Raw genomic sequence first — 24570 nt, forward strand, 5'->3', positions numbered from 1 at the left:
AAAGTTCACGTCCAACAGCTACAGAAAGTAAACCCATCTGAATTAGCTTCCACTCCATCCCCAAACCCTAGAATATAAGAGTAGAAATACCAGGTCCTTATTTGATTTTCTTAGTTTAAGGAATTAGATTTGAGTTCCCTCATTAAGAGAAGGTAATCTTTAGCATCAGTGAAAGAGTTGATCAGGAAATGAGGCAAAAATCAGGAGATCATATTCCTTTATTACATATATGAAATATAAAAAATTAACAGAGCAATATATATATATATTTTGCAAGTCCACAGGACCTCAGGAAAAATATGTTCTGTATGTGAAGTTAATTTTATGGCACTGTGGTTCAGGTTTTATATATTCAAGTACAGAAGAAATGATATGTATAGTGGTTATGCATGAGTACAGAAGAGAAATAATAATGAAAAACTGTAATTTGGTGAACTATCACATACATTGAGTCAAAAAATGAGTGAATAGAATGACCATATACTGTTAATAAAGACAAGGAGGAAACTGTTTCCATATTCAGGTTTAAATACTAAACACAAAAATAAAACAAATTGTGTCTACAATAATTTTTGAAGTGTATACAAGTGCATTGCAAATAAATGGGCTTTTAAAATTTAAAGTCCATTTTCTCTTTATCCAAGCATTTTCTACACTTATGACTCCTTTCTCTTAGAGTCTCTTCTTGTTCAGTTTTTTTAAAAGTTTCATCATGGCCGGTATCTGTGGAATCTAACCTCTATCCCAAAGCTGAGACTTCATGCAAACATATTCTCCTTTCAGGTTGCATCTTCACATAGTTACTCTCAAGTGTTCAAGTTTAAAGAGTACAACTTCCACTTTTTTTCCACACGTAGTGATAGTGCTTCTGTTTCAGCAGGTTTTCTTACGTGCCCTTTTCTTCTTTTTTTTTCTGTCAACGGCAGTCTCCAAACTTTCACAACACAAGTGGTAGGTAGTAAAGTGCTTTATACAATGAAATACTATATACATGTGGAGAGGTTCCATTTAACACCCCACAGACCAAAGTTCACACACATCACGCAAGAGAAGGCTCTTTTTAAGAAACACCTTTTCTGATAGTAGGGTTGGGGATTCCTTAAAATCTCATTAATTACTCCAAGTAGCACAAATGTAAGTAACATATCTGAAGATGGGAGGAGTCCTTGTTACGTGCATTGCCCTTAATGGATTACTGCTAAATATCTTACTGCTATTAAAATATTCTTAATAGTTATGAATTTCAGAATCAGTCCTATAGAAAATAGGTATCGGTATTGGATTTTTCATTCCACTTTATGAAACAAACTATTTAAACATGGGCCCAAAAGAGATAGGGTAGACAAGGGCCATGCATTGGAACATTTCTATATATTTTGGCACTAAAAAAAATTTCCAGTTTCATCTCTGAGGTCTCCTTTCCATTAAATTTGTGTTTTGTACATAGAGAATTGCCATTATGTGCTATACACCTTTTCTGCTACTTGCACTCTCTTTTCAAAATATCCATGACTTTTCTTCCAAGAGATGGTTTCCAGTGCTGGACAAAACTTTTCATATTCACGACTAGTTTGCCTGTTCTTACATCCTCATGTCCTGCTACAAGGTACTCCAAACCTGAAAGAGAACAAAATTAGGGACTATGTAGTATCATAGTTTATTGAAGGGAGAGATGTGACTTTAGCAGTTTTATATATACATGGTTCACGGTTTTATAAATTCATAGTTGAAATAGGGAGTCATATGCAATAATAGCTGACACTTAGTAAATATTTATTATGTGCTAAGTGCTCTAAATGTATTATCTCATTTAATCTTGAAAATAACCCTATGAAGTAGGTATTACCTTTCTTCTTTCCTTGTTTTACAAATGAGGAAACAGAGGCTTGGCAAGATTGAGAAACAGTGTTTGCCAGTAAGCAGTGCACGCTGACTCAAGTTCAGGCCTGTCTGATTGTTGAACTTTTACTCTTTCCCTCTATGGTGAAGAAGTGAGGATTCTGTGACTACTTAACATGCTGCTACAGTTCAATATTTCTTGGAGACTCACTATGTATAGTAGTGTATATTAAGGAGGATTTTATAAAAGTGAAACAATCATTTGGGAAAACGTATTGGAAGAGAGCTATGGATTATACAAAATAACACATATCTCCTATATAAAGTCAGTGTGTTTTTGGAATATAGAATGTTTGTTTGTCATACTTAAAAAAAAGATGAGACTTGACTAGTGCTGACTTTATAATTCAAAATTCTTTTCAGGCTTCAAGTAAAAATTTTGGCTAACAAACATAAAAATCCAAAAGGACAATCTCATTATCCATACATTAATAAAAAGAAATGTGATAATCTCCCTCGGTACATGTCTGTAGTAATATCAATATTAGTATTTTGAAACAATTTTCTTTAATATTATGGGGTAGAGCAAATAAGTAATTACATTTATAAAATAAAACTTTCCTATATAAGATCAAGAGACATATACTTTAAAACTCAAGTTAAGGGAAAACACAAGATGTTAAAATTCAATTGAAAATATCAATTTAAGCTCATGGTTTAATATATACAGTCTTGTTCATTCACTAAAATGGCTTTAAAAATGTCATTCCAGTGGTAATGAACACCTGTAACAAACATAATGTCTCTAATAACAGGTCTCACTAAAGACAAAACAAAACTAAACAAGGCTTCTTGAAGAAATGCTTTTTTTAGGTCCAGGGCAGGAAGATACAAGGTAAGCATGGGATTTCTTATTGTGCTAAAAAAAGCAAGGAAGCTCTCAAAGCTTAATGGGAATCATTTTAAAAGGATACAGGAACCAGCAAGGGAGGGTTATAACTCACCAAAGTTGTGATAATTTGAGCACCAAGAATGTAATAATTGTGTGTGTGTTAATATACTGAATCAACAAAAATCCATAATTCCAAAGTGATACTCAAAAAAGAGAAATCCAGAGAAAAATTAACTTGTCGTCTTGAGACAGTTGTTAAAACCATTCCTTACTTTGGAAATTGAAAATTAAAGGAAAGAATTTAGCATTTATCGTGCTTTTATAATAGGAACTATATTTCATGGTAACCTAATAGCCCAGCTTGGGAGAGAAAGTCCTCTTACAGAATAATGTTAATTGATAAATGAAGGGAATTAGGTGAAATTAGAAAAACATCATTTCTCAAAATTCTAATGAAATTATTCATTGAGGAAGGGATTGCCAATTGAATTGGTGATAAAAATCATTAAATTGAATAGTTAATGGGGTACTGGATGATTGCTTAGTGACTAAGTAACTCATACTCATTGTTTTCTAGTCTCAAAAGGAAACCCAATGGAGAGATCAGACTGTAATCACTCCAACCCCAGAGTCAAGTTTAGCAACCCTGACGGTGGGTCATCCAGGTACTATATATCTTGTGATGTGATTTAACGTGATGTGATTTAACATGAAGCACACAACAATATCTATGATGAATTCTAGACAAAATGTTTATCTTGAGTCTATCAAGCTTTTCTTTATGATTACAAGAAATATAGGAAGTAGAGAGACAAGCTAAATGACACCACAAAGAACCAACCAGACAAATATAGAAGGCAGGATAATCTACAGGACACCTGGCCTGGTTTCTTCAACAATAATAATTTCTTCAATACTAAAAAGAAACTCTGCATGAATAAAAGATACTTGAGGGACTTAAAAACTAGATACAATGTGTGATTCTGGATTGAATACTGGCAAGGACAAACCACGTCTAAAGAACATTTTGGGATCAACTGGGAAATTGGAATATGATCTGAGTATTAGAGTATATGAAAATTAAAACTGAAGGTAAAGATAATAACTGAATAAAATAGGTTGCAGAATGAAGCATATACTTATGATTTCATTTTTGTTAAAATATATACATATATATATACGTAAGATGGATTATAAGGTATTTAAATTCTTTAAAGGGTAACCTTAGCTTCTTCATGAAAAAGAATCCCAATATTTGATTAACAGACTAGTTAAAACATAATCGTCTTAAAAAAAAAAAAAACCCAAAACATAATCATCTTGATATTGTTTGTATCATCTCTAAAATAATAAAATCCTCATTTAAAAATATGATAAACAATTTTTAGGAAACTTTCAGTGTTAAGTCTAGTATTTTAAATGAATTTACTTTGAAACTATAAATAGAACAAATATTATAGGAGTTTGCCATTACTTTGAAGTATAAATATAAATTAAACTAATAAAATGATGCTGAATAAATCCATAAATTATGGAACAGCATCATGCCAAAAGTTAGCATGGAAAACAATGTTACCTGTTGTATCACTTATTAGCATTTACATTTTATCTTCCTATCTCTGCTTTTGACATCTACCTTGCTATAAGTTTTTATTTATTTATTTATTTTTATTTTTTGGCTGCGTTGGGTCTTCGTTGCTGTGCGCGGGCTTTCTCTAGCTGTGGTGAGTGGGGCCTACTCTTTGTTGCGGTGCGCGGGTTTGTCATTGTGGTGCCTTCTCTTTGTTGCGGAGCACAGGCTCTAGGCACGCGGGCTGCAGTAGTTGTGGCATGCAGGCTCAGTAGTTGTGGCTCACAGGCTCTAGAGCGCAGGCTCAGTAGTTGTGGCACATGGGCTTAGTTGCTCTGCGGCATGTGGGGATCTTCCCAGCCCAGGGCTCAAACCCATGTCCCCTGCATTGGCAGGCACATTCTTAACCACTGCGCCACCAGGGAAGTCCCAACCTTGCTATAAGTTTGAGGGTGCAAAGTTTACTTTGTATCCATAGAGAAAGAAAATATAATACTTTAGTGCTAGTCTTGGTATTCTAATATATATGATTGATGAATGAGTAAATGTATGTATGAATGTAGGAATGAATGAATTTGCAGGGATGCCAATTAGATTACTCCTTTTCAAAAGTAGCGAAGGAAATGTTGGCGTGTAAAGTTTCAGAGTTTTCTTATCAGCTTTCTTTGACCTTAGCTATTGAACTTGTAAAATGGAAAAACAAAGTGAAATGAACGAGTGTCTGGTTTTGCTTTGGCAGGTTCTAGTCTTTTCATCAAAGTGAATAAACATGTTTTCAAGAATTCTTTGAATAATTGTGCTTATGTTTTCAATTGTGATGAGCTCAGTTGAAATCTGATTAGGAAGTGTAATTCACTTCCTGGAGGGTGGCTCAGATTGTCAAAGCTTTTGTTTATAATGTCTTACTAAAAAACTGAGTGGATTTCTTTCTTTCTTTCTTTCTTTTTCTTTTGCCAAGATAGTAGAAAGTGCTTATAGAAAGAGCCCCGGGAAACAGAACTTAAATTGATGACTCCTAGTCTCCGGTATTCAAAATCCAAGATTCTGATTACTTCATTTGTTCTTTGTAAACATATTTATTTTAAAATGTCTTTAAATTTTTCCTTATTAAAATTTAGATTAATTTAAATAAAATATGAAGAGGTATAAAAGGGTGTGAGAGATTAGTCAATGGTCAAAAGTCAAGAGTTTTATATCACTGTGTAGATCGTTTAGGTTGTGGGGAATATTTTATTGATAGTTTTTCTCTCTCTTTCTCTCACTCAGTTATCTATTTCTCTCAAATTTATTAACCAAAACCCATAAATGACTTCTTAACATAACTGTGGTTTCCTGGACTTAAATTTGAAAAGAATTAGATCCAGAACACAAATTATGCACCTGTTTCAGCAGTGCCATTAAGGCACAGCTGGCAACTTCATAAACAAGGAAATACAGAAGATTAAAAAATATATTATTTGTTTTACTAGAACTTACTCTGTGGGTACTTTGTTACTATTATTTGGGTACTAATGGTAGGCCCTGGAGATAGTATGGTCAAAAATCTAAATCCCATCCTCAAATTTAATGAGGGAGACAGAAATAAGCAGCTTACGACACAGTATGAGTGTACTTGTAGAGTGAACAGATATGAATCCCATCCTTACTTGCTTGCCTCTATGTCTGCCACAATGTTTTAAAGTGCAAATTTTCCTCCACTCCAAGTTTCTCTAAGATTCTGTAGTTTTGTTGTTGTTTGTTTGTTTTTGCTGTTTCTAATTTGAAACCAAAAGGTCATTTAATGAAAAAGAAGATGATGAGAACTTGAGAGTTGTTTTCTATCCAGGAGAAACAGATGCTTCTCATGCAACAGTAAAAATGAATTCGATATTATTTGCACAGATGGAATTTTGCATTTGAACTTCCTTTTGGGAGCAAGTTCTAACCAGGGCATCATAATAGGACCTAGCTTTCCAATACAGTATTATTGGCAGATAAATTCATGAAAGTGCTTTCCTTGCTACTGACACCTGGAACCAATCTGAGACTTCTCTTTCAGGACAGAAAATATTATATTGCTGGATTTTAAAATATTTTACTTTTATAGAGCATGTGAAAGAGAAAAAATTTTTTGATGTCAGTTCAACGAATTCCATTTGGATTTTCCCTAGATCAGATGGTGAAAAGGAGAGATACTCTTGCTGAGTTTATTTAGGTTGTGGTTCAGAGAATGTAGGACAAGCAGCAAATCAGCAGAAACACGGTAGGTAACAAGCTAGAAGAGACTAATGCTCACCAGGGTTGAGGATTGGACAAGTGCAGCCTCTGTTAGTCCATGATTCTGGATATAATGTTCGTTTTCCTCGTAAAATTTTCAATTTGGTGGATTTTAAGACTTTTTTAATCTTCACATTGACCTCAGCATGAGATCCTTTATCATGAGCTGATAAAATCTTTATTTTTAGCACTGTAACAACACAATTCCAAAAGTCAAAATGCATAGAATTTCATACTATCCTTTGAACTCTGAACAACTTAAATATGCATTTCAGAGTATAATGGAAAAGTGAACCAATGATGATAATGTGGAAATTTGCTTTAAAAATCATTAGGGATTAAGAGGTACAAACTACTATGTATAAAATAGATAAGCTACAAGAATATATTGTATTGTACAACACAGGGAATATAGCCAATATTTTATAATAACTGTAAATGGAATATAACCTTTAAAAATTGTGAATCGTTAGCTGTATACCTGAAACATATAATATTGTACATTAACTGTATATACCTCAATAAAAAGAAAGAAAATCATTAGGCTCATTGATTTTGCACTGACTTCATCTCATTTATCTATATTAACTATCCTCTTCTTTCTTAACATTTTTCAACTGCTACTTCTGTCCATATCACTATGCTAAGAGAATATCAGCCATTTGCCTACTGCAAATAAATCTTAAACACATTCAGCTATCAAATCTAAATAGAAAAAAGATGCACAGGAAGTAGAATTGTTATCCTGGTTTTTATTTAGATTCTGACTATATTATACTCTTATAGCTAGCTTTGTGTAATGTTATGACAAAAAGCAAAATGTTACTGCCAGGACATATTTTACGTATTCTAAAGAGGTTAAATAATATTATTGATTACTTAATTTTCTTCCCTGGTGTAACGCAAGCTGACTGGGATTAGGAAGCTGTCCTACGTGATGGCAGAGCTCCAGTTTTCGATATGACTCCTGATTCTATTATGTTCTTCCATCTATGAAATGGATGTGGATAGGGATCAAGTAATGGGATAAATTGGGGTGGGGAAAAACATAGACCTAAGGAACACTGAATGCAACGTTCTGTATTATTAGGAGAGTTCTTACTGGCTCATCTATATCTTGGAAGATGATGGAAGATTGTGTGTAATAAAAGAACCCTATCTTGGCTGGTACCATATCCTGAGAATATGGCTGTCAGATGGCCATGTTTTCTTTATAGATTCACCAAATGCACCAAATTATAGATTCACCAAATTTTAGATGTCTAAGGGCTCTTAAGAGCTCATCTAGTCTTGTTTTATGTATGAGGAAGCAAGTTTTAAGTGAACTGCTCAAACCTGTATGCCTGATTGATTAGAGGTAGACTTTGGACTAGAACTCTGATAAGATAAATGCATGAAAGGTACATATTGTAGTAGCCCCTTGCACATGGCCAATGCTCAATAAATGTTCACTATTATTTTTCTAGCTCAAAGAGAGCAGGAACCTTATCAATTCACTATTATAACTCAATAAATATTTGCTAAAAGAATAAAAATGAATCGAGTATTTTTTCTATTAAGTCAGAGAATGGGGAGGGGGAGACCATTTTTCCCCAAGTCTGTAGGTGTATTGCATTTAATAAGACCAAGATACTTCATGACATCATTAAAAGCATTCAAGTTCTCTTAAGCAGAAAATAATACAGTTGTATTAAAAGATATCAGTGTGGTTGTAAATTCAGTCAAAGAGCTACTGAATCTATGTGATAATGAAAACCAGTTGATATTTCTATTGAACTGAATGACTTTGGACTAAATTGTCATATTTTTTTGCTTTTAATAGTAAATACCTTTCCCTCTAAACTGACTTTTCTTTACTGGGCACTATGCATTTCAAAAGTTTGCTTCTATTATTTAACCAGGTTGGCAGGTGAAAGGAGGGAAATATGCACATAATTTTAGATAAGATTTATGAGGTTTTTAACATTTGTGTTTTTATCTTTTATGAGAATAAATACAATGTTATCAAGAACCTAAACATTTTGTTTCAGAAATCATGACTTAAAACTTTCTCTTCATTGTAATGCATAAATAATAAATATTGCTGTATACATTATGGAATAATAAAAAGATTCAGACACTAGTCAATGATATGTTGGCAAGATAAGGCATCTTTAATATACTTAATAATAAACATAAAGCCATTTAGAATTTGAAGATAGTAACAGTCTTTACTTAGGGCAATGGCATTTTCCTTTGTCCATACACTGTATTTTCCTGGCATTTGGAAGGTAGAGGAGTCTAGAGTATATAGAGAGGGCAGGGAAGAGACTCAGGCAGAGAGCTTGTCTCAAGGCCTCCCCACTATATTTCCCCTTCCTTCCCTAACACTGACTGAGTATCTAGTATGTGCAAGGTAATGTGCTGTGTGCTTTTCAAAAATCTCATTTCATGGGGAAGGTGGCGTCATCCCTATTTTACAGAGGAGGAAGTCTGGAGACGTTAAGTTACCCACCCAATAAACCACAAATAAAACCCATGTAGGTCTGAGCCCAAAGCCTGAGCTTTTAATCACTGTGAAATATACAGCTTTAAACTGATTTCTGCCTAGTAGTACTACAGGATAAACTGGCTGAGAAATCATTTAAGTGGCTAGAGACTTCCCTTTTAGATTACTAATACAAGAAGCATTTATAAGAAAGGATTACGTGTCATGATTTTTTTCTTTTTCTTGTTTGCCTCTTTTCCACATAGCAGGATAACCCTGCTTTTGCTCTAAAGCCTCCTGCTCTCACCATTACATTCAACACCATCTCTATTAGGAGAATCTAGGTCAAGGCCGACTACTATGTTTACTATTATTATATAAGACTAGTGCTTTGATTTACTGTGAATGTGATAAACCAGGCCACCCATTTCCTTAAAAACTCTTCCTACTTAGTTTGAATAGATCCTTAGAAGCATTCAAGCACTTCAAACTCACCGTATGAATATTTCATTCCACAGAATGCCTTGGAGTTTCTTAACACCTGTTCCTTACACTCACATTTACCTACAGAAAGTAAATGAACATGGTGTTAGTTATTTAGAAAAAAAGTAAAACAAAACAAAACAAACAACAATCGCAAGTAAATTCAAGAAATCTTTGGAAGACTTTCAAAATGCCTTTGTACATAGTCTATAATAGCATTCTTATACTTATTTATGTACCTGTTTCCTCTCTAGACTGTGATCCTTGAGGACGATGGTTATGTCTTATTCATCTTTATATGCTTAAAGCCCAGAATGGATACGATTTTCATTCTTTTTTTTTTTTGGCCATGCTGCTCAGCTTGTGGGATTTTAGTTCCCTGACCAGGGATCAAACGCGGGCCCTTGGCAGTGAGAGCACAGAATCCTAACCACTGGACCACCAGGGAATTCCCCAGGATTTTCATTCTTACTGATTTAACAATTAGATATAATTCTACCTCTTCCCTAACCTCTCCCCTCCTACCCTCACACATTGCATTTTATAGGCACTGAGTGGCATAACAGCAGGTAACATTTACTGGGGAGCACTTACTACATGCCAGACACTATTTTAAGTCTTTTACATTTATTTACTAAGTATTTATTTATTATTTATTTATTTATTATTTATTTACTATTTACAATAGTCTGAGATTCTAACAAATAGAAATTTGACAGGAATACAGAGATAAAAGGATGAGCAAAGAAATGTAAGAGAAAGAGGAGAGAGTGTTCATGGAAGAACCAGTTGTTCTGTTTATCCTGGGTACAGACTGAGTTGAGGATAATAGAAGGTATCATGGAGGACCTTGACTGATATGCAGTTAGGGCCTGAATTTAATTTGTTAGATAAAGGAGAATTTTCAAAGCTATCAGCTTAAAGAAGTTACATGAATTTAAAAATATATACATGAAAATTAATCTGGCATTACTGTATCAAAACTATTGGAATGGAGAAAATATGAAGGCAGGGACCAGTTAGAAACTCGTGAAATTGGTAACACACAACAGTAACTAAATTGAATACCAACTATAAGCCATAAACTTTATAAGGAATTTTATCCATATGATCTTATTTAATATTTACAGTTAGGTTATGAGATAGGTACTATTAACAAATGAAAAAAGGAAGGCTCAGAGAGGTTAATTAGCTTGTTCAAGGCAGCGTATAGCTAACAAGTAGAAAAGCCAGATTTTAAGCCTGGGTTGGGGAGAATCTGAAGCCCCCAATCTTTCCATTGTACTGTCTTTTTAAGGCAGATGGGATGTGGGTCTGAGAGGTGGCCATGGGTGTAGATAGGAAGAAATATCAAGGGATGCTGCAGAGTTAGGGTCTACAGGTCTACAAATCCTGTCACTGCATTGGATGAGGACAAGCATCCAATTTTATGAGGAAGCATAAAAATGTACTTGAAATTTTCAGCCAAGGTGACAGAGAGGATTGTAGTTTCACTAACAGAAATAGGGAAGTTAGGAGAAGGAGAGCATTTTAGGAGTGTATTACATTTTTTTTTTTGTAGTAATCAATAGTCTAACTTAATTATTGAAAGTTTATTGAGTAGCTCATAGAAAGGAGAAAAAGCCGAAGAACCAGAACTCTGAAAGGACAAGAAACAAGAGAGCGCCAGAGATCTATTGGGCAGTCTCTTTACGGCTTTGCCGTTGGAATCATGAACTCTAATCATTTTCAGAATTTGCCACTTTCAGCTCAAGATTTAAACTCTAGGGACAGAACATCTGATTGACCTCTCTAAGACTGTATTAAATGGCGGAAGAGTGGTTCCCCAAAGAAAAACTGGGTTGAGGTACCACAGAAATAGCAAGAAAGAAGGGGAAAGGGATCTGGTCAGGCAAAAAACAACAGAGGTCTAGTACGAGGAGAATATAATGAATTAGAGATGCTGACAGACATACATGTGGAAATGAGAGTGTGATTCTGGTGAGACTAGGTAGGTAGATATGGAAAAAGGAAAATATTGACATATCGGCTCTAGCTAAAGTTTCTTGAGAAACCAGAACGAGATCTGCAAGTAGAAAATCACAGTGGAATTAAATAGTGGGAAAGATTAAATCAAAGATGCTTAAAATGAGCTGTTGTGATTTGTTAAGTAATATTGCTTATCATCTAAACAAAGCAGAGGATTGCTCATTCAGAAACTGTAGTAACCTGAGTGGACAGCTCATGGCCTTTGATGATTCCACCAAAGCAGAAGAGTATGGTAACTACCATGCATATCTTACTCCTCAACATAATGCTCTTCCCTTTGTCCTTGAGCCTATAAGAACATGAGTAGGGAGGGACAATATTGGGGTGGGGGAGTGGGAGGTACAAACTATTGGGTATAAAATAGGCTCAAGGATGTATTGTACAACATGGGGAATATAGTGAATATTTATAGTGAATATAGTAATAACTGTAAATGGAAAGTAACCCTTAAAATTGTATAAAAAGAAAAAAAATTTAATAAAAAGAACATGAATAAGTCTGTTACTTGAAGACCTTTCCTTGGCTGCTTTCCAATACTCCCTTTTCATATGTTAAGAAATCAGACATTAAAATTTGCTTTTGAATAAATCTTTTTTTGATTAGGCTTCAGCCCAGATGTGTTTTCTTAAAAGAAATTTGGAAGAAGAGGAAAACCTATTTAGTTATACTGGGTTGTTAGAACGTTTCAAAAAAAAGTATTGCTTACAGTTCTCTGGTACTAGTTAAAGCCAGTTTTGTTGGACAGGAAGTGAAATTTTACATCTGATGCTCTCTACCCCACAAGAAGTGGTAGAAATTAAGAGTATCTTGGTATAGTGCATTATATTCCTAGTTATGGAAACTTATGGCAGGTAAATAGGTATGTAGGCACATAGATTTGAAAATGAACCACAGTGCTTAGAAAACTGATTATCACTTTTCTGTTGAAAAAGGTGCCCAGGGGCACTATTTTATACTCATTGGGAATATTGCTGTAGCAGGAGACTGAACAGTCTCTTCCTCAATCCGGAGCTCATCCAGATGAATTTCAGAGACTCTCTGGGGACATCATAGACCTAACAGCTGTTATGGATGTGAGAGTCCGGAGTTAGTCTGATGCCAGCACCGTTATGTGCTTCATTAGTGTGCTGCCAGCTCCCTCCCTAGTAACATGATGATTGGCTTAATGAATGTCTTATGGCACTAGAACCTTGATTTTTACAGATTTGGCTTGGCAGACAAAGTTGGAGAATTCTGAAAACGATTGTGTTAGAAAAAGAGAAGAAATCTTTCAAAAGTGGTTATTAAAGTTAACATCATAGAATTCAGACTACGTAGCATTAAGGCACAAAATTAATGGGAAAGAGTTTTCCTTTTCAAATGCTAAAAAAGATAAATATGACAACTTCATATTACCTTATCTTTCCCACCTTCTTTCCTGTTGTGAATTAAAATGAAACCAATTAGGAAAATGATCATAAGATTATGTTAAGTGAAAAAAAACCCATGATATGGAATTGCAGATACCAAGTGTTTCTATAACTTGAGTTCTTGATTCTTGAAAGGTCCATAAATTCTCTATGAGAAGGTGTTAAAACTGTGGTTTCTTACTCTGCTTCAGCCACACTGGCCTCCTTGCTGTTCCCTAAATAAGTCAGGCCTAGTCTCACCTCAGGTTTCTGTACTTGCTGTATCTTCTGCCTAAACTCTCTTTCCTCTGTTATCTGTATAGCTCACTCCCTTACCTTCCTCAGGTTTTTTTCTCAAAAGTCCTTTCATAGGACTTTTCTGATCACCCCATTTAAAAGTATGTCCCTCTCAAGTATTTCTTATCCCACATCCCTGCTTTATTTGTCTATTATATTAAACATCATTAAATATTTACTTGTTTCTTAGCTGTCTTCCTCTGCATGAATGTGAACTCCTTGGAGACTGAGGTTTTTGTCTGTTCAGTTACTAGATTTACAGCACTGGCACGTAGTATGAGTATTCAATAAATATTTGTCAAATGAATGAGTCTATAAAGCATTCCTACAAATTAGTAAGAAAATTACAAATAGGAAATTCACAGAAAAAGAAACCTGAAAGTCCAAGAAACCATGAAAAATTACTAATCAGGAAAATGCAATTAAAATGACAAGATCCCATTTCACACCCATCAGATTGGCAAAAATTTAGAGGTTTGATAACATCAGTTTTAGAAGTCCAATAAATATTGAATGAATTAAACTGTGCCTGAGTTATTAACGAGTTAGAATACTGCTTGGCCCCTTGTATGTGCTATATAGACATTTGTTAAATAAGTACAAAGTACTTATTTGTGAGGATGTGGAACAACAGGGTGTCATACTTTGCTGGTGGAATGGAAATTTATGCAACCACTTGAGAGAGCTATTTGGCAATAAATGGTAAATTTGACAATAAGCACACTGTGACCCAACAGTGTCTAGATTGTACCCCAGAACAAGGGTCAGCAAACATTTTCTATAATGGAACAGATAATAAATATTTTAGGCTTTGTGGCCATGGGGAAAAATTAAAGATTTTATGTAGGTACTTATATAACCATTTAAAATAACTTATATAACCATTTAAACCTTAGAGCAGGCAGCTTAGCCTGTAGAAAAGTAGATGGCAGGCCACATTTGGCCTGAGGGCTGTAGTTTGCCAGCCCCTGATCTAGTGAAACTCCTTCTCAAGTACACAATATAACACATATAAGAGAACATTCATGGTAGCATTATATATAATAGTGGAAAATTGGAAATTGGAAATAACCTAAATGGCAAACAATGGGAGAATACAGAGTGTTGTATTCATATAATAGAATGGATAAATCTAAAAAAAGTACACATTTAACTAAAAAAAAAAAAAATTTAAAGGGTAGGTAAGTTATCATGTACATGATATTTTTAAAACATTACATAAATATATAAATATATTAATTATATACTATTTTATATATATATATAGTAAAATAGTAAAAATGTGAAAGTGGATGATGAACACCAAAATTCAGGTTAGTGGTTATTCTGTGGAGTAAGGAAGGCTAGTCAACTTGTAGATTGGTACATCAGGGGCTTCAAATGCATCTGTAGAATTTAAATGAAAATATGAGGCAATTATGGCAAAATCAAGATTTGATAACACTAGAAGGTGTTCATATGGGTGTTCATATCACATTTTTGGTGTTTGTCGTGTTTAATAATAAAAAATATTTTAATGTTATTTTAAGTTTTATTTGGATGATTTGGTGAGCACTTTACAACCAAATGCTGACAACAAGATTTCTTGTCCACATTTGTATTTGTGACATGATTTAAGTTGATGCTAAATAGAACCACTTGAGTTTCTATGAGAAAAGAATAGAGATAGGATGAACACAGAAATTATGTGTTCACGCCAGTATCACAGCCTGCTCCTCAAATGACAGAACACGTAAACATCACAGGAAAATTAAATCAGAATAAAGAGGAGTATAGACTTGATAAACTCAAGGAATCATATTTATGTAGTAAACAGTGTTTTGGCTTCAGTAAAAATCATTTTTCATATTCAATTAATGTTAATTTGAATTTTATTAGTTTTATTTGGCTTATATTTAGTTTGTAAAATTATTTTTGTTTTATAGTTGGTTAAAAGCTTTAAACATAAGGAGTTCACAGCTAGCTTTTGCTTTGTACTGAGTTACATACACTAGGTCTGTAAGAATGTTTTTCCTTTAAATGAATCTGTACGTTTCCATTGAGTTAGCTCTCAACTGTGTAAAACAGTATGTTTTAGAGAGAGGAAGGGACTTCCCTGGCGGTCCAGTGGTTAAGATTTCGCCTTCCAATGCAGAGGGCGTGGGTTTAATCCCTGGTCAGGGAGCTAAGATCCCACATGCGTCGTGGCCAAAAAACCAAAACATAAAACCGAAGCAATATTGTAACAAATTCAATAAAGACTTTAAAAATGGTCCACAGCACAAAAAAAAGAAAAATCTTAGAGAGAGGGAAACATACCAAAGTATTAACAGTGGGATAGTGAGATTTGGAGGTTTTTTTTTACTGTGATATTCTGCATTTTCCAAATTTTCTGTACTAATTACATGTTATTCTAACAATCAGAAAATAAACAAAAGCTTGTTAAATACCATTTAGCTATGTTTAAGAGTTTTATACTTACGGGGGTCACTACTTTGTTAACCTTAGAACTAGAGTTCCCCTTGTAAGATCCAAAATCTGTTCTCTGGTTTGTCATGAATCACTGTTACTCAAGACCAGACCCGGAAATATGACTAGACGCAGTAATATCTATTGTCTCACCTGAATGTCGAAGTGCAGAAAATCCTTGCTCATCCTCCCACTCCCAGGTTGGTTCACTCTTATTGTGCATGGAATGGAAGTTAGGAATTTCATGATGCCAGTCTATGTCTGTGCTGCTAATAAAATAGAAAATGATGAAGAACTTATTAAGGAATTTCTTAGAACTTGAATGAAATGAATGTATTTCTAGAGATTTAAACCTTATTAGCTACCTTCCCATCCTTTCACTTTTCAGAAATAGTGTTGTAAAGGGCTTATTGTTAAAAAGAATAATTTATTTTGCAGAATGAACCAGGCCATCTCTAGAATCTTGCAAGAACAAATTACTTGACTCTGCACTTTGACAAAAATTTTTTAAAGAGATGTGCAAATACATCTTTGTCCACTAGCGGCATGCAACGTTTTCCAAATCACTACCAGATCTTCAAAAGAATCTGAAAGACACAGAGGTGAGAACAAGAGCCATGCACATTCACCTGCTGATGCAGTCTCCTGTGAGAGGGTCGCAGCTCCCTGCACAGTCACAAGGCCTGCAGCCATAGGCTCCGAAGCCCCAGTATCCCACCATACACCTGTCGCAATGTGGCCCTGCCACCCCAGGCTTGCAAGGGCAGTCACCGTTGCTGGGGTCACAGAAGGTCACTGAGCTGAAAGGAAGGACAGCTGATCCAACTGGATGACAGGAACACACTACAACAGAGAGGACACACAAGGACCAATGAGTAACCAGATTATCTGTGGAGATTAGGCCCAGCCATCCCAAACTGGCTTCCCTTCACCACACAGCATATCTCTGAGGCTCCTCCTTTACCCACTTGGTGTATGCTCAATGAATGAAAGCTAATTAAATGATAGATAAGAAGATATCATCAGAAAAGCACATCTGCTGCTAAACCACCTAATTTATCCTAAAATTAAAGGCATTAAATATGAATGGCTTTTGTTTGGGGTGATGAGAATGAATCAGCAAAGAAAACAAAGAAGGAGCAGTTAGTGAGAAAGGAAAAAATTCATGAGCGTGTGGTGTTCTGGAAGCCAAACAAAGTTTCAAGGAGGTGGACGACATCAACTGTGTTAAATGCTGACAGGTCCAAGAAGATGAGGAACAGGAATGGGTCACTGTACTTGACAGCATGAAGACCACCGGTGTCCTTGGCAGGAACGGTTTCAGTGTAACAGTGAGTGGCGAACCTCACTGAAGAAAACTCAGGAGAGAATGGGAATAGAGTAATCTGAGCAAGAGAACAGACAGCTCTGTTGTGAGCTTTTCTATAAGGGCACAGAAATGTGGTGGTAGCTAATACCGAACGGATATATGAACTGAAGTGAAGGTTTGAATTTTTGTCTGTTTTGATAGTTTTAAGATGGGGGAAATTACAGCATGTTTGATGTTGATGGAAATGATCCAGTAGAAAGGGAAAAATTGATGAGTAGAAGAGAGATGGGAGAATTTTTAAAGGGATACTTGAGTGAGGAAAAAAAGGATGGGATTTGGTGTAGAAGAGGAGGTGTTGGACTTGGGTAGGAGCGTGATTAGTTCATAGTAATAGGACAGAAGGCAGAGCATATGGATACAAATGCAGGGAAGTGAATAGATGCAGTGGTGGGAGCCGATGGGATTCTTCTTCTGATTGCTTGCACTTTTTTTTGGCTGCGCTGGGTCTTTGTTGCTGTGCCCGGGCTTTCTCTAGTTGCAGCAAGTGGGGGCTACTCTTTGTTGCGGTGTGCGGACTTCTCGTTGCAGTGGCTTCTCGTTGCGGAGCACGGGCTCAGTAGTTGCAGCATGAAGGCTCTAGAGCATGCAGGCTTCAGTAGTTGTGGCACGTGGGCTCAATAGTTGCAGTGCGTGGGCTCAGTAGTTGTGGTGCACGGGCTTAGTTGCCCTGCAGCAATGTGGGATCTTCCCAGACCAGGGATTGAACCCGTGTCCCCTGCATTGGCAGGCAGATTCTTAACCACTGTACCGCCAGAGAAGTCCCCTGATTGCTTGTATTTTCTGGATGAAATAGAAAGCAAGGTCATCAGGTGAGAGAGATGATGAAGAATGGGAGTGGGAGAGTGAATGAGACACTTAGGAAGTGAAGTATAATTGCCAGCAGCATAAAGGCCACCTTTTGAGGTTAGTAGTCATCAATTTATAGTGACCCCAGATAAAATGATAGGTTGTTTCTCCAACCCTATACAAGTGGGAGAGTTCAGGTTTGGTATAGGAAGAAAGCTTAATTTGATTTGTTGAACGTTTGTGTCCCCCGGCTTCAGATTTGTATGTTGAAGCCTAATCCCCAATGTGATGGTATTTAGAGGTGGGGGGCCTTTAGGAGGTTTGGATACAATTTGGGGGAGATGAGATTGGTGCCCTTATAAGGGAATGAAGAATGCAGAGCTCTCTTCTTTGTGAAGGATGTGAGGCAACAACAGAGGTTGGCAGTCTGCAACCCAGAAGAGAGCTCTCACCAGAACTGGACCATGCTGGTACCATATTGCGGACTTCAACCTCCAGTTATTTCTCCAACTGTGGGAAATAAACGTTTACCTTTTAAGCCACTTAGTCTATGGTATCTTGTTATAGCAGCCTGTATGGGCTAAGACAGCTCCTCAGACTAGAATCTATAATCAGCCACTTCTGCAAGTCCTTTCTATTAATCAAAAGTCCTTCCCCTCAGCCCTCTCCCAACTCCTGCAATTGCCTACTGCTCAGTTTGACAATCCCCAACACTTTCTTTGTTCATGGGCTAGCAAGGGTAGCTGAACAAAGTAAAAAAAAAAAAATGTGCTTGTTGGGTTTATCACAAATTTGTGTACCCTAACCTCAGTAAGGTCCCCTAACTGATGCTCATTAGCCCTATTTATTCAATTGTCCCTGCCTATTTTTTTAAAATAAAATTCCTCACAGTGGGTGTCCCAAAATTTCTCCAGGCTTTTTAATTCACCCTCACCACTTGGTCTGAAAATTCTGATTCACTGATAAGGTCCTCAGGTAATCTTTTCTCCACCTCAAAATCTCTTTATCTTCAACTTTCCACACTTTTCTCTAAGAATCAAATGAGAAAGCTGGAAGAGATCTTGCTTTATGGCCTTGTCTCTCACAAGCTCTGTGATTTTGGACAAAAAATTTAACTTTTGTGAATGTCGGTTTCTTCATTTGGGTATCTACATTACACGGAGATTTGATGAGGATGAAACTATTTTAAATGAGATTACTTCAGCAAGGTGCATAGCACAGAGTCTGACACCTGCCGGGCCAGCTCTTCCTTCTGAATCTTCTCAATTAACTTTCTAGATCCCACTCCCTCCTTTATCCCCTTGGAAACTTACTCTATTGATTACTTTCTTTGTCATTAAAAGCTCTGTTTGGCTTCAATCTGGCTTCACATCAACTACTAACTGTGTGACTTTTGGCAAGATACCTAGCCTCTCGTTTTCTCAGCTTTCTCTTCTATAAAATGGAAAAGAGAACAATATCTACCCTCATACAGTTGTAAGGGTGAAAGGAGATCACGTATATAAAGCACTTAGTATAGTGTATGGCATATGGTTAGTTAATCGTGAGTTAAATAACTAATGAATTCATTAGATAATTCTTGTAGAAGCATAGAGTCTATGCCTGTATAAGTTATGGTGACTCACGGATATGAGTCAAGGAGCTCATATCCGTGTGGGGGAAACAGAGGAATAAACAAAACATTTCCATAATCTGTGATTAGCACTCTGATAGAGCTCTATAAGAGCACAGAGGAGGGGTGCACAGGCTGAGGGTCTCACATAGGATCCACAAAGGAGGGGTCATTTAGACATCTGAGTTGATTCTAAAAGATGAGTAGGAGTTTGCAAGGTAAAAAGGAGGGGAAGATAGGCAGTTGCTTATTTCAACCTGTCTTTAGATTCTCTCCCCGTTGCATTTCTTTTAAATAATTAAAACAAAATTTTAATTGTGGTAAAAAACACATACCATAAAATTTACCATCTTAACCATTTTTAAGTGTATGGTTCATCCTCATTGCATTTTATGTTTCTGCATTATATGTGGAAGCTCTTCCTGCTTCCTGAAAACGTGAAACTCTTTCATGCCTCAGTGCCCCTGGCTGTGCCTGCATTGTTTTTACCTTTACCCTTCCTTGTCCCACGCCTTCCAGACAATTAACCACCCTCTCTTCTATGCTGCCTCTGTTCTTTGTATGTATTTCTATTCTGTGTGTATCACAGTGCATTATTATTTATGTGCCTGTCTCCCTTATTACTGGACTCTGAACTCATTGACAGAAGGATCTTTATCTTCTTATTTTTGCTTTCTGTGCCCCAGAACAGAGCCTGGTACATAGTAGATGCCCAAATAAGAATTTACGGAATTGACCTGAAGGACATTCCAGGCTGTAGGAGTCATATGTGAAAGGGCCTATTTGGACACTGTGAGAAGGTTACTGTGTCTAGAGTGTACATTGAGTGGAAAGCAGTTGGAGCTGATGAGTCTGAAGAAAAAGCTATAGAGCTACGTTTGGAGCCAGACTGAGGCAGGGCCTAACCCAAGAAGTTGAATTTTGTCTTATGGGTATAAAGAATCATAGGACGTAAAATGTTAAAAAAGCAGAATTACGACATGGTTATAATTTAATTTTGACAGTTACTTTGGCATCATTGTGTGAAATAGACTGCAGTAGGGGGAGACTGATGGCAGAGAAACCAAAGAAATGAGAGAGAACAAGGAACTTGACTAAGACAGCAGGTGAAGGAATGGGAGAAAACCTTATTTTTTTTAATAGTGAATTGATAGGGTTCGGAGGCCATCTGGTTTAGAGGAAGAATGCATTGTTGAGGGACAAACAGAAACTGAGGAAGATTTTAAGGTTTGTAGTTTATGAAAGTGAATGACTAGAGCAGGTTGGGATAGGTGAATCCATGTTGGGGTGGAGATAGGGAAGGGAGGGAGAAGAGAGTGAGTTCAGGGTTAGACATATTAAGTTTGAGATGTCTGAAGGATGCACCAATAAGTTATAATACACAACTGGAAATAATAATCTGAAGTGTAGGAGAAGGTTGGGGTCACAAATACAGTGTTGAGAGTTGTCAGCAGATGGGGATTGAAACTAGGAGGGCTGGATGAGATTTCCCAGGGATAGTGTATAGAGTGAGAAGGCAACCAAGGGTGGAACACTGGTCCAGGCAGATAAGGACCAGATAGAGAGGGAAAAGAATCAAGTAGGTGTTGTTATAGAAACCAAAGGATGAGAAAGTTTCAAGTGATTAACAATGTAAGACAACACAGAATGAGTAAGTCACATAAGATTTATAATAGGACAGTAATGCTGTCAAACAGGAAGGTGTTGGTGACTTGTGAGAACAGAAGCTGAAGAAATGCAGGTATTGATGGTGTAGTACTCTGTTTAGATCTCTTTAATTTTGTTAAGCCTATAATCATTAGTGCAGTGGTTCCCAAACCAGCAGGAATGTGAGAAGTCTGCAAAAGTTCTTTACATCTTACATATGTGAAACACACCCTTCCTCTCCTCCCTTATGCTCTCCTTGGTTGAGAACCACTACAGTAAGGGCATGGAATATTGCCTTTTTTTTTTTTTTAAACAAAAGGTATAAATTATCTTCTTGAGAATATTCATTTATTTGCTTACTCAACCAACATGTGTTAGTTAATAATTCTAATGTTTACGAAGCATTTGTAGTCTACAAAACACAACTGCCCCTTACTCAAACATTTAAGATCCTTCATACTATGGCCCTAGCCCACTTTTCCGGTCTTACTTTTCATTACTCTCTTGCCTATAGCCCTTATTCTAATCGAATGGGATGAATTCTTGCAGCTAGCCTTTATTCTAATTAAATGAACCCTCAACCTTTCCTGTTTCTGTACCTTTATTAATTTCAATAAGGAAATCTTTTCTCCTATATCTATCTTCCAAAATTCTACACGTCCTTTAAGATCTATTCAAGTGTCACCCCTAAAGTTGTCGCTGGAAGGGTATGGTCAAAGCGATTCAACCATTTGGAGCAGTGGAAGTGCTCAAGGTAGCAGCTCTGTTTGCACCTTTCTTGTAAAGACAGAACTTCAAAACTCATATTCAGTGATATTCAGAAAAGAGGTGCAGCACCCTTCCCTCTGCTACCCTCTCCCACCTCACCAAGCATGAAGCCCAAAGCAGCCATTCCAGTTACCCATCTAATGGACAAGTTTACCTTCTTTGAGAAGTCATTCCTTATTTCAGCACAGTTGAATATGATTTCATCCTTTCTTTGAAACCCTCTAGTGCTTTAAAAATAACACTTCTTCTTATCGCTCTGGTCTCTTCTACTTTGCATTTCAGACAGTCAGAGGTTTACTTTTCTCTGTCAAACCGGTATGTAAATTCCTTGAAGGTGAGCATGGGTCTCACTCACCTATCCCCTGAAGGGTTTAGTGGAGGTAGACTTGGGTGCAACTCCTAGCTAAATTTTTACCTTTATGAGCCCCGCATTTCTATTTTACCAGGTGGTACCGAGAGTTAAATGAGCCATGATGTATGTCCCTAGCACTTAACAGGCAATTAGCAGATAGCAAATTATGGCTGCTCAAAAAAAGACTGTTTTTGTTTGTTTTTATTCTTATTCCTCTTCTGTGAAGTCTGTCTTCTTGATCTTTCCCTATTTTCTATTGGATTATTGTTCTAAAACAGACTGTTTAATTGAATTAAAAGGCAGTGATAAAAGAAACTATTTACAAAGGACAGAGGAGGAAAACACCATAATAGATTTTGTTCGAAAGGATAACAATGTGTGTGTTTGTTTAAGGCAGCATTTATTTATCTGTTCACTTACTCAACAGACATTTAATGAGCATCTACTATGTGCTAAATACTGAACAAACTCCTAGGGATAAGACAGTCTTGGCCCTTAAAGAGATTCATAATTTAGAAGAATAATTATTACAAGATTAAAAAAAAACTTACCTAACACAAGAGAGAAGTAAACATTTTGCTTCTAAAACGCTGAATTTCTCAGGAGACCAGTTTTATTTTAATTCATACAGTTACGGTGATCACTATTTCCACATTAAATCCCCAGATATTTTTTCTTTTGGTTGGGCCTCATTATGAAAACATTAGGCATTTTCTCTTAAGATAGCAAAGCACTTTTGATTTTTCATTTGTTTTTAATTAAATAATTTGGAGGTATTATATAGTATGTAACATGAATGTATCAAAATGCTATGACTTTAAATTAAATCCCATAATCCAGTATAAACATTTCATCATTTTGAGGTGACTAAACCAATAGTTACTGTATGATTCAGTTAAGTCAACTTGGTTCTTGACAGCAGACAGGGAGCCAGAAGAAAGACAATGTAGGACTCTCATCTATTATTATATGGTATTCCACCACCACCACCATTATCTTTTACTCTAATAGAAGATCCAATCCCTTCTAGGATTTGACCTCTCTGTACTGCCATGTATTTTATTTTATTTATTTAATTTTTAAATAAATTTATTTATTTTATTTTTGGCTGCGTTGGGTCTTCATTGCTACAAGCAGGCTTTCTCTAGCTGCGGTGAGCAGGGGCCAATCTTCGTTGTGGTGTGGTGGGCTTCTCATTGCGGTGGCTTCTCTTGTTGCGGAGCACGGGCTCTAGGTGCACAGGCTTCAGTAGTTGTAGCTCGCGGGTTCTAGAGCGCAGGCTCAGTAGTTGTGGCGCACGGGCTTAGTTGCTCCGTGGCATGTGGGATCTTCCTGGACCAGGGCTCGAACCCGTTTCCCCTGTGTTGGCAGGTGGATTCTCAACCACTGCGTCACAAGGGAAGCCCTGCCATATATTTTAAAACCTACACACATTTCAGGAATGGCCAGGGAAGAATGTGATTCTATCACATGTGCTAGTGGATTTCTGTCAATGTGACTTTTCACATAATTACAAGATAAAAATACCATTTGGAAACTATGCAGAACTAGCTTCAGGCAGAAGGCCCTGACACCTTTCATGGCATACTTTTTCGGACTGCACACGGAGGCTTGCCTTGCATACCTATCTCTTGAAGTTTGTATAGCAGGCAATATCTGACACACATAATCTACATTTCTTATTTTCTTCCAAAATGCAAATATATTTTCTTCTTGCTTGGGGGGAAAAAAAAGTTTCTTCTTAGATTCTGGTTCAGGTTCTGATCCTCCAACATATATTTCTTTTTTTTTTTAATTTATTTACTTTATTAATGTATTACTTTTGGCTACGAGTCTTCGTTGTTGTGCGCAGGCTTTCTCTAGTTGTGGCGAGCGGGGGCTACTCTTTGTTGCAGTGCGCAGGCTTCTCATTGCGGTGGCTCCTCTTGTTGCGGAGCACGGGCTCTAGACACGTGGACTTCAGTAGTTGTGGCACGCAGGCTTCAGTAGTTGTGGCTCGCGGGCTCTAGAGCGCAGGCTCGGTAGTTGTGGCACATGGGCTTAGTTGCTCCATGGCATGTGGGATCTTCCCGGACCAGGGCTCGAACCCGTGTCCCCTGCATTGGCAGGTGGATTCTTAACCACTGCACCACCAGGGAAGCCCCAACATATATTTCTTACCAATTGTTGATTCTAAAATGCAACCTAAGCACTTACTTTTTATGCATTCATTATGATGAACGTCAAATTAGAACCCAATTGCAGTGACATAAATCCTTGACTTCAGCTTTCTCCTTGTTAGACATAAAACCCAATAGTAAAGATTGAACTAACATCATATACTATTATTCTAAACTTATTTGTTTCATTACCACTTTTGGTATATTCA

General features: G+C 36.6%; 1 protein-coding gene across 2 annotated transcripts in view; it reads right to left on the reverse strand.

The window, feature by feature from the left end:
* Positions 1-200: 200 nt before the first annotated feature.
* NTN4 (netrin 4) overlaps positions 201-24570 on the reverse strand; it is a 106240-nt gene continuing 81870 nt past the window's right edge. The window contains exons 6-10 of one of the 2 annotated variants that reach the window (XM_082666265.1): positions 16298-16511; positions 15822-15934; positions 9520-9588; positions 6577-6747; positions 201-1617 (exon numbers count right to left, since the gene is read on the reverse strand). In XM_082666265.1, the coding sequence (XP_082522391.1) occupies positions 1481-1617; positions 6577-6747; positions 9520-9588; positions 15822-15934; positions 16298-16511 (704 nt within the window). In that variant the 3' untranslated portion in view covers positions 201-1480. Of the gene's footprint in view, positions 1618-6576; positions 6748-9519; positions 9589-15821; positions 15938-16297; positions 16512-24570 lie in introns of both variants that reach the window. The other variant, XM_082666264.1, reaches the window with a different exon arrangement.

The sequence above is a fragment of the Grampus griseus genome, assembly GCF_964374135.1.
Source record: "Grampus griseus genome assembly, chromosome: 11".
NCBI classification, from domain to species: Eukaryota; Metazoa; Chordata; class Mammalia; order Artiodactyla; family Delphinidae; genus Grampus; species Grampus griseus.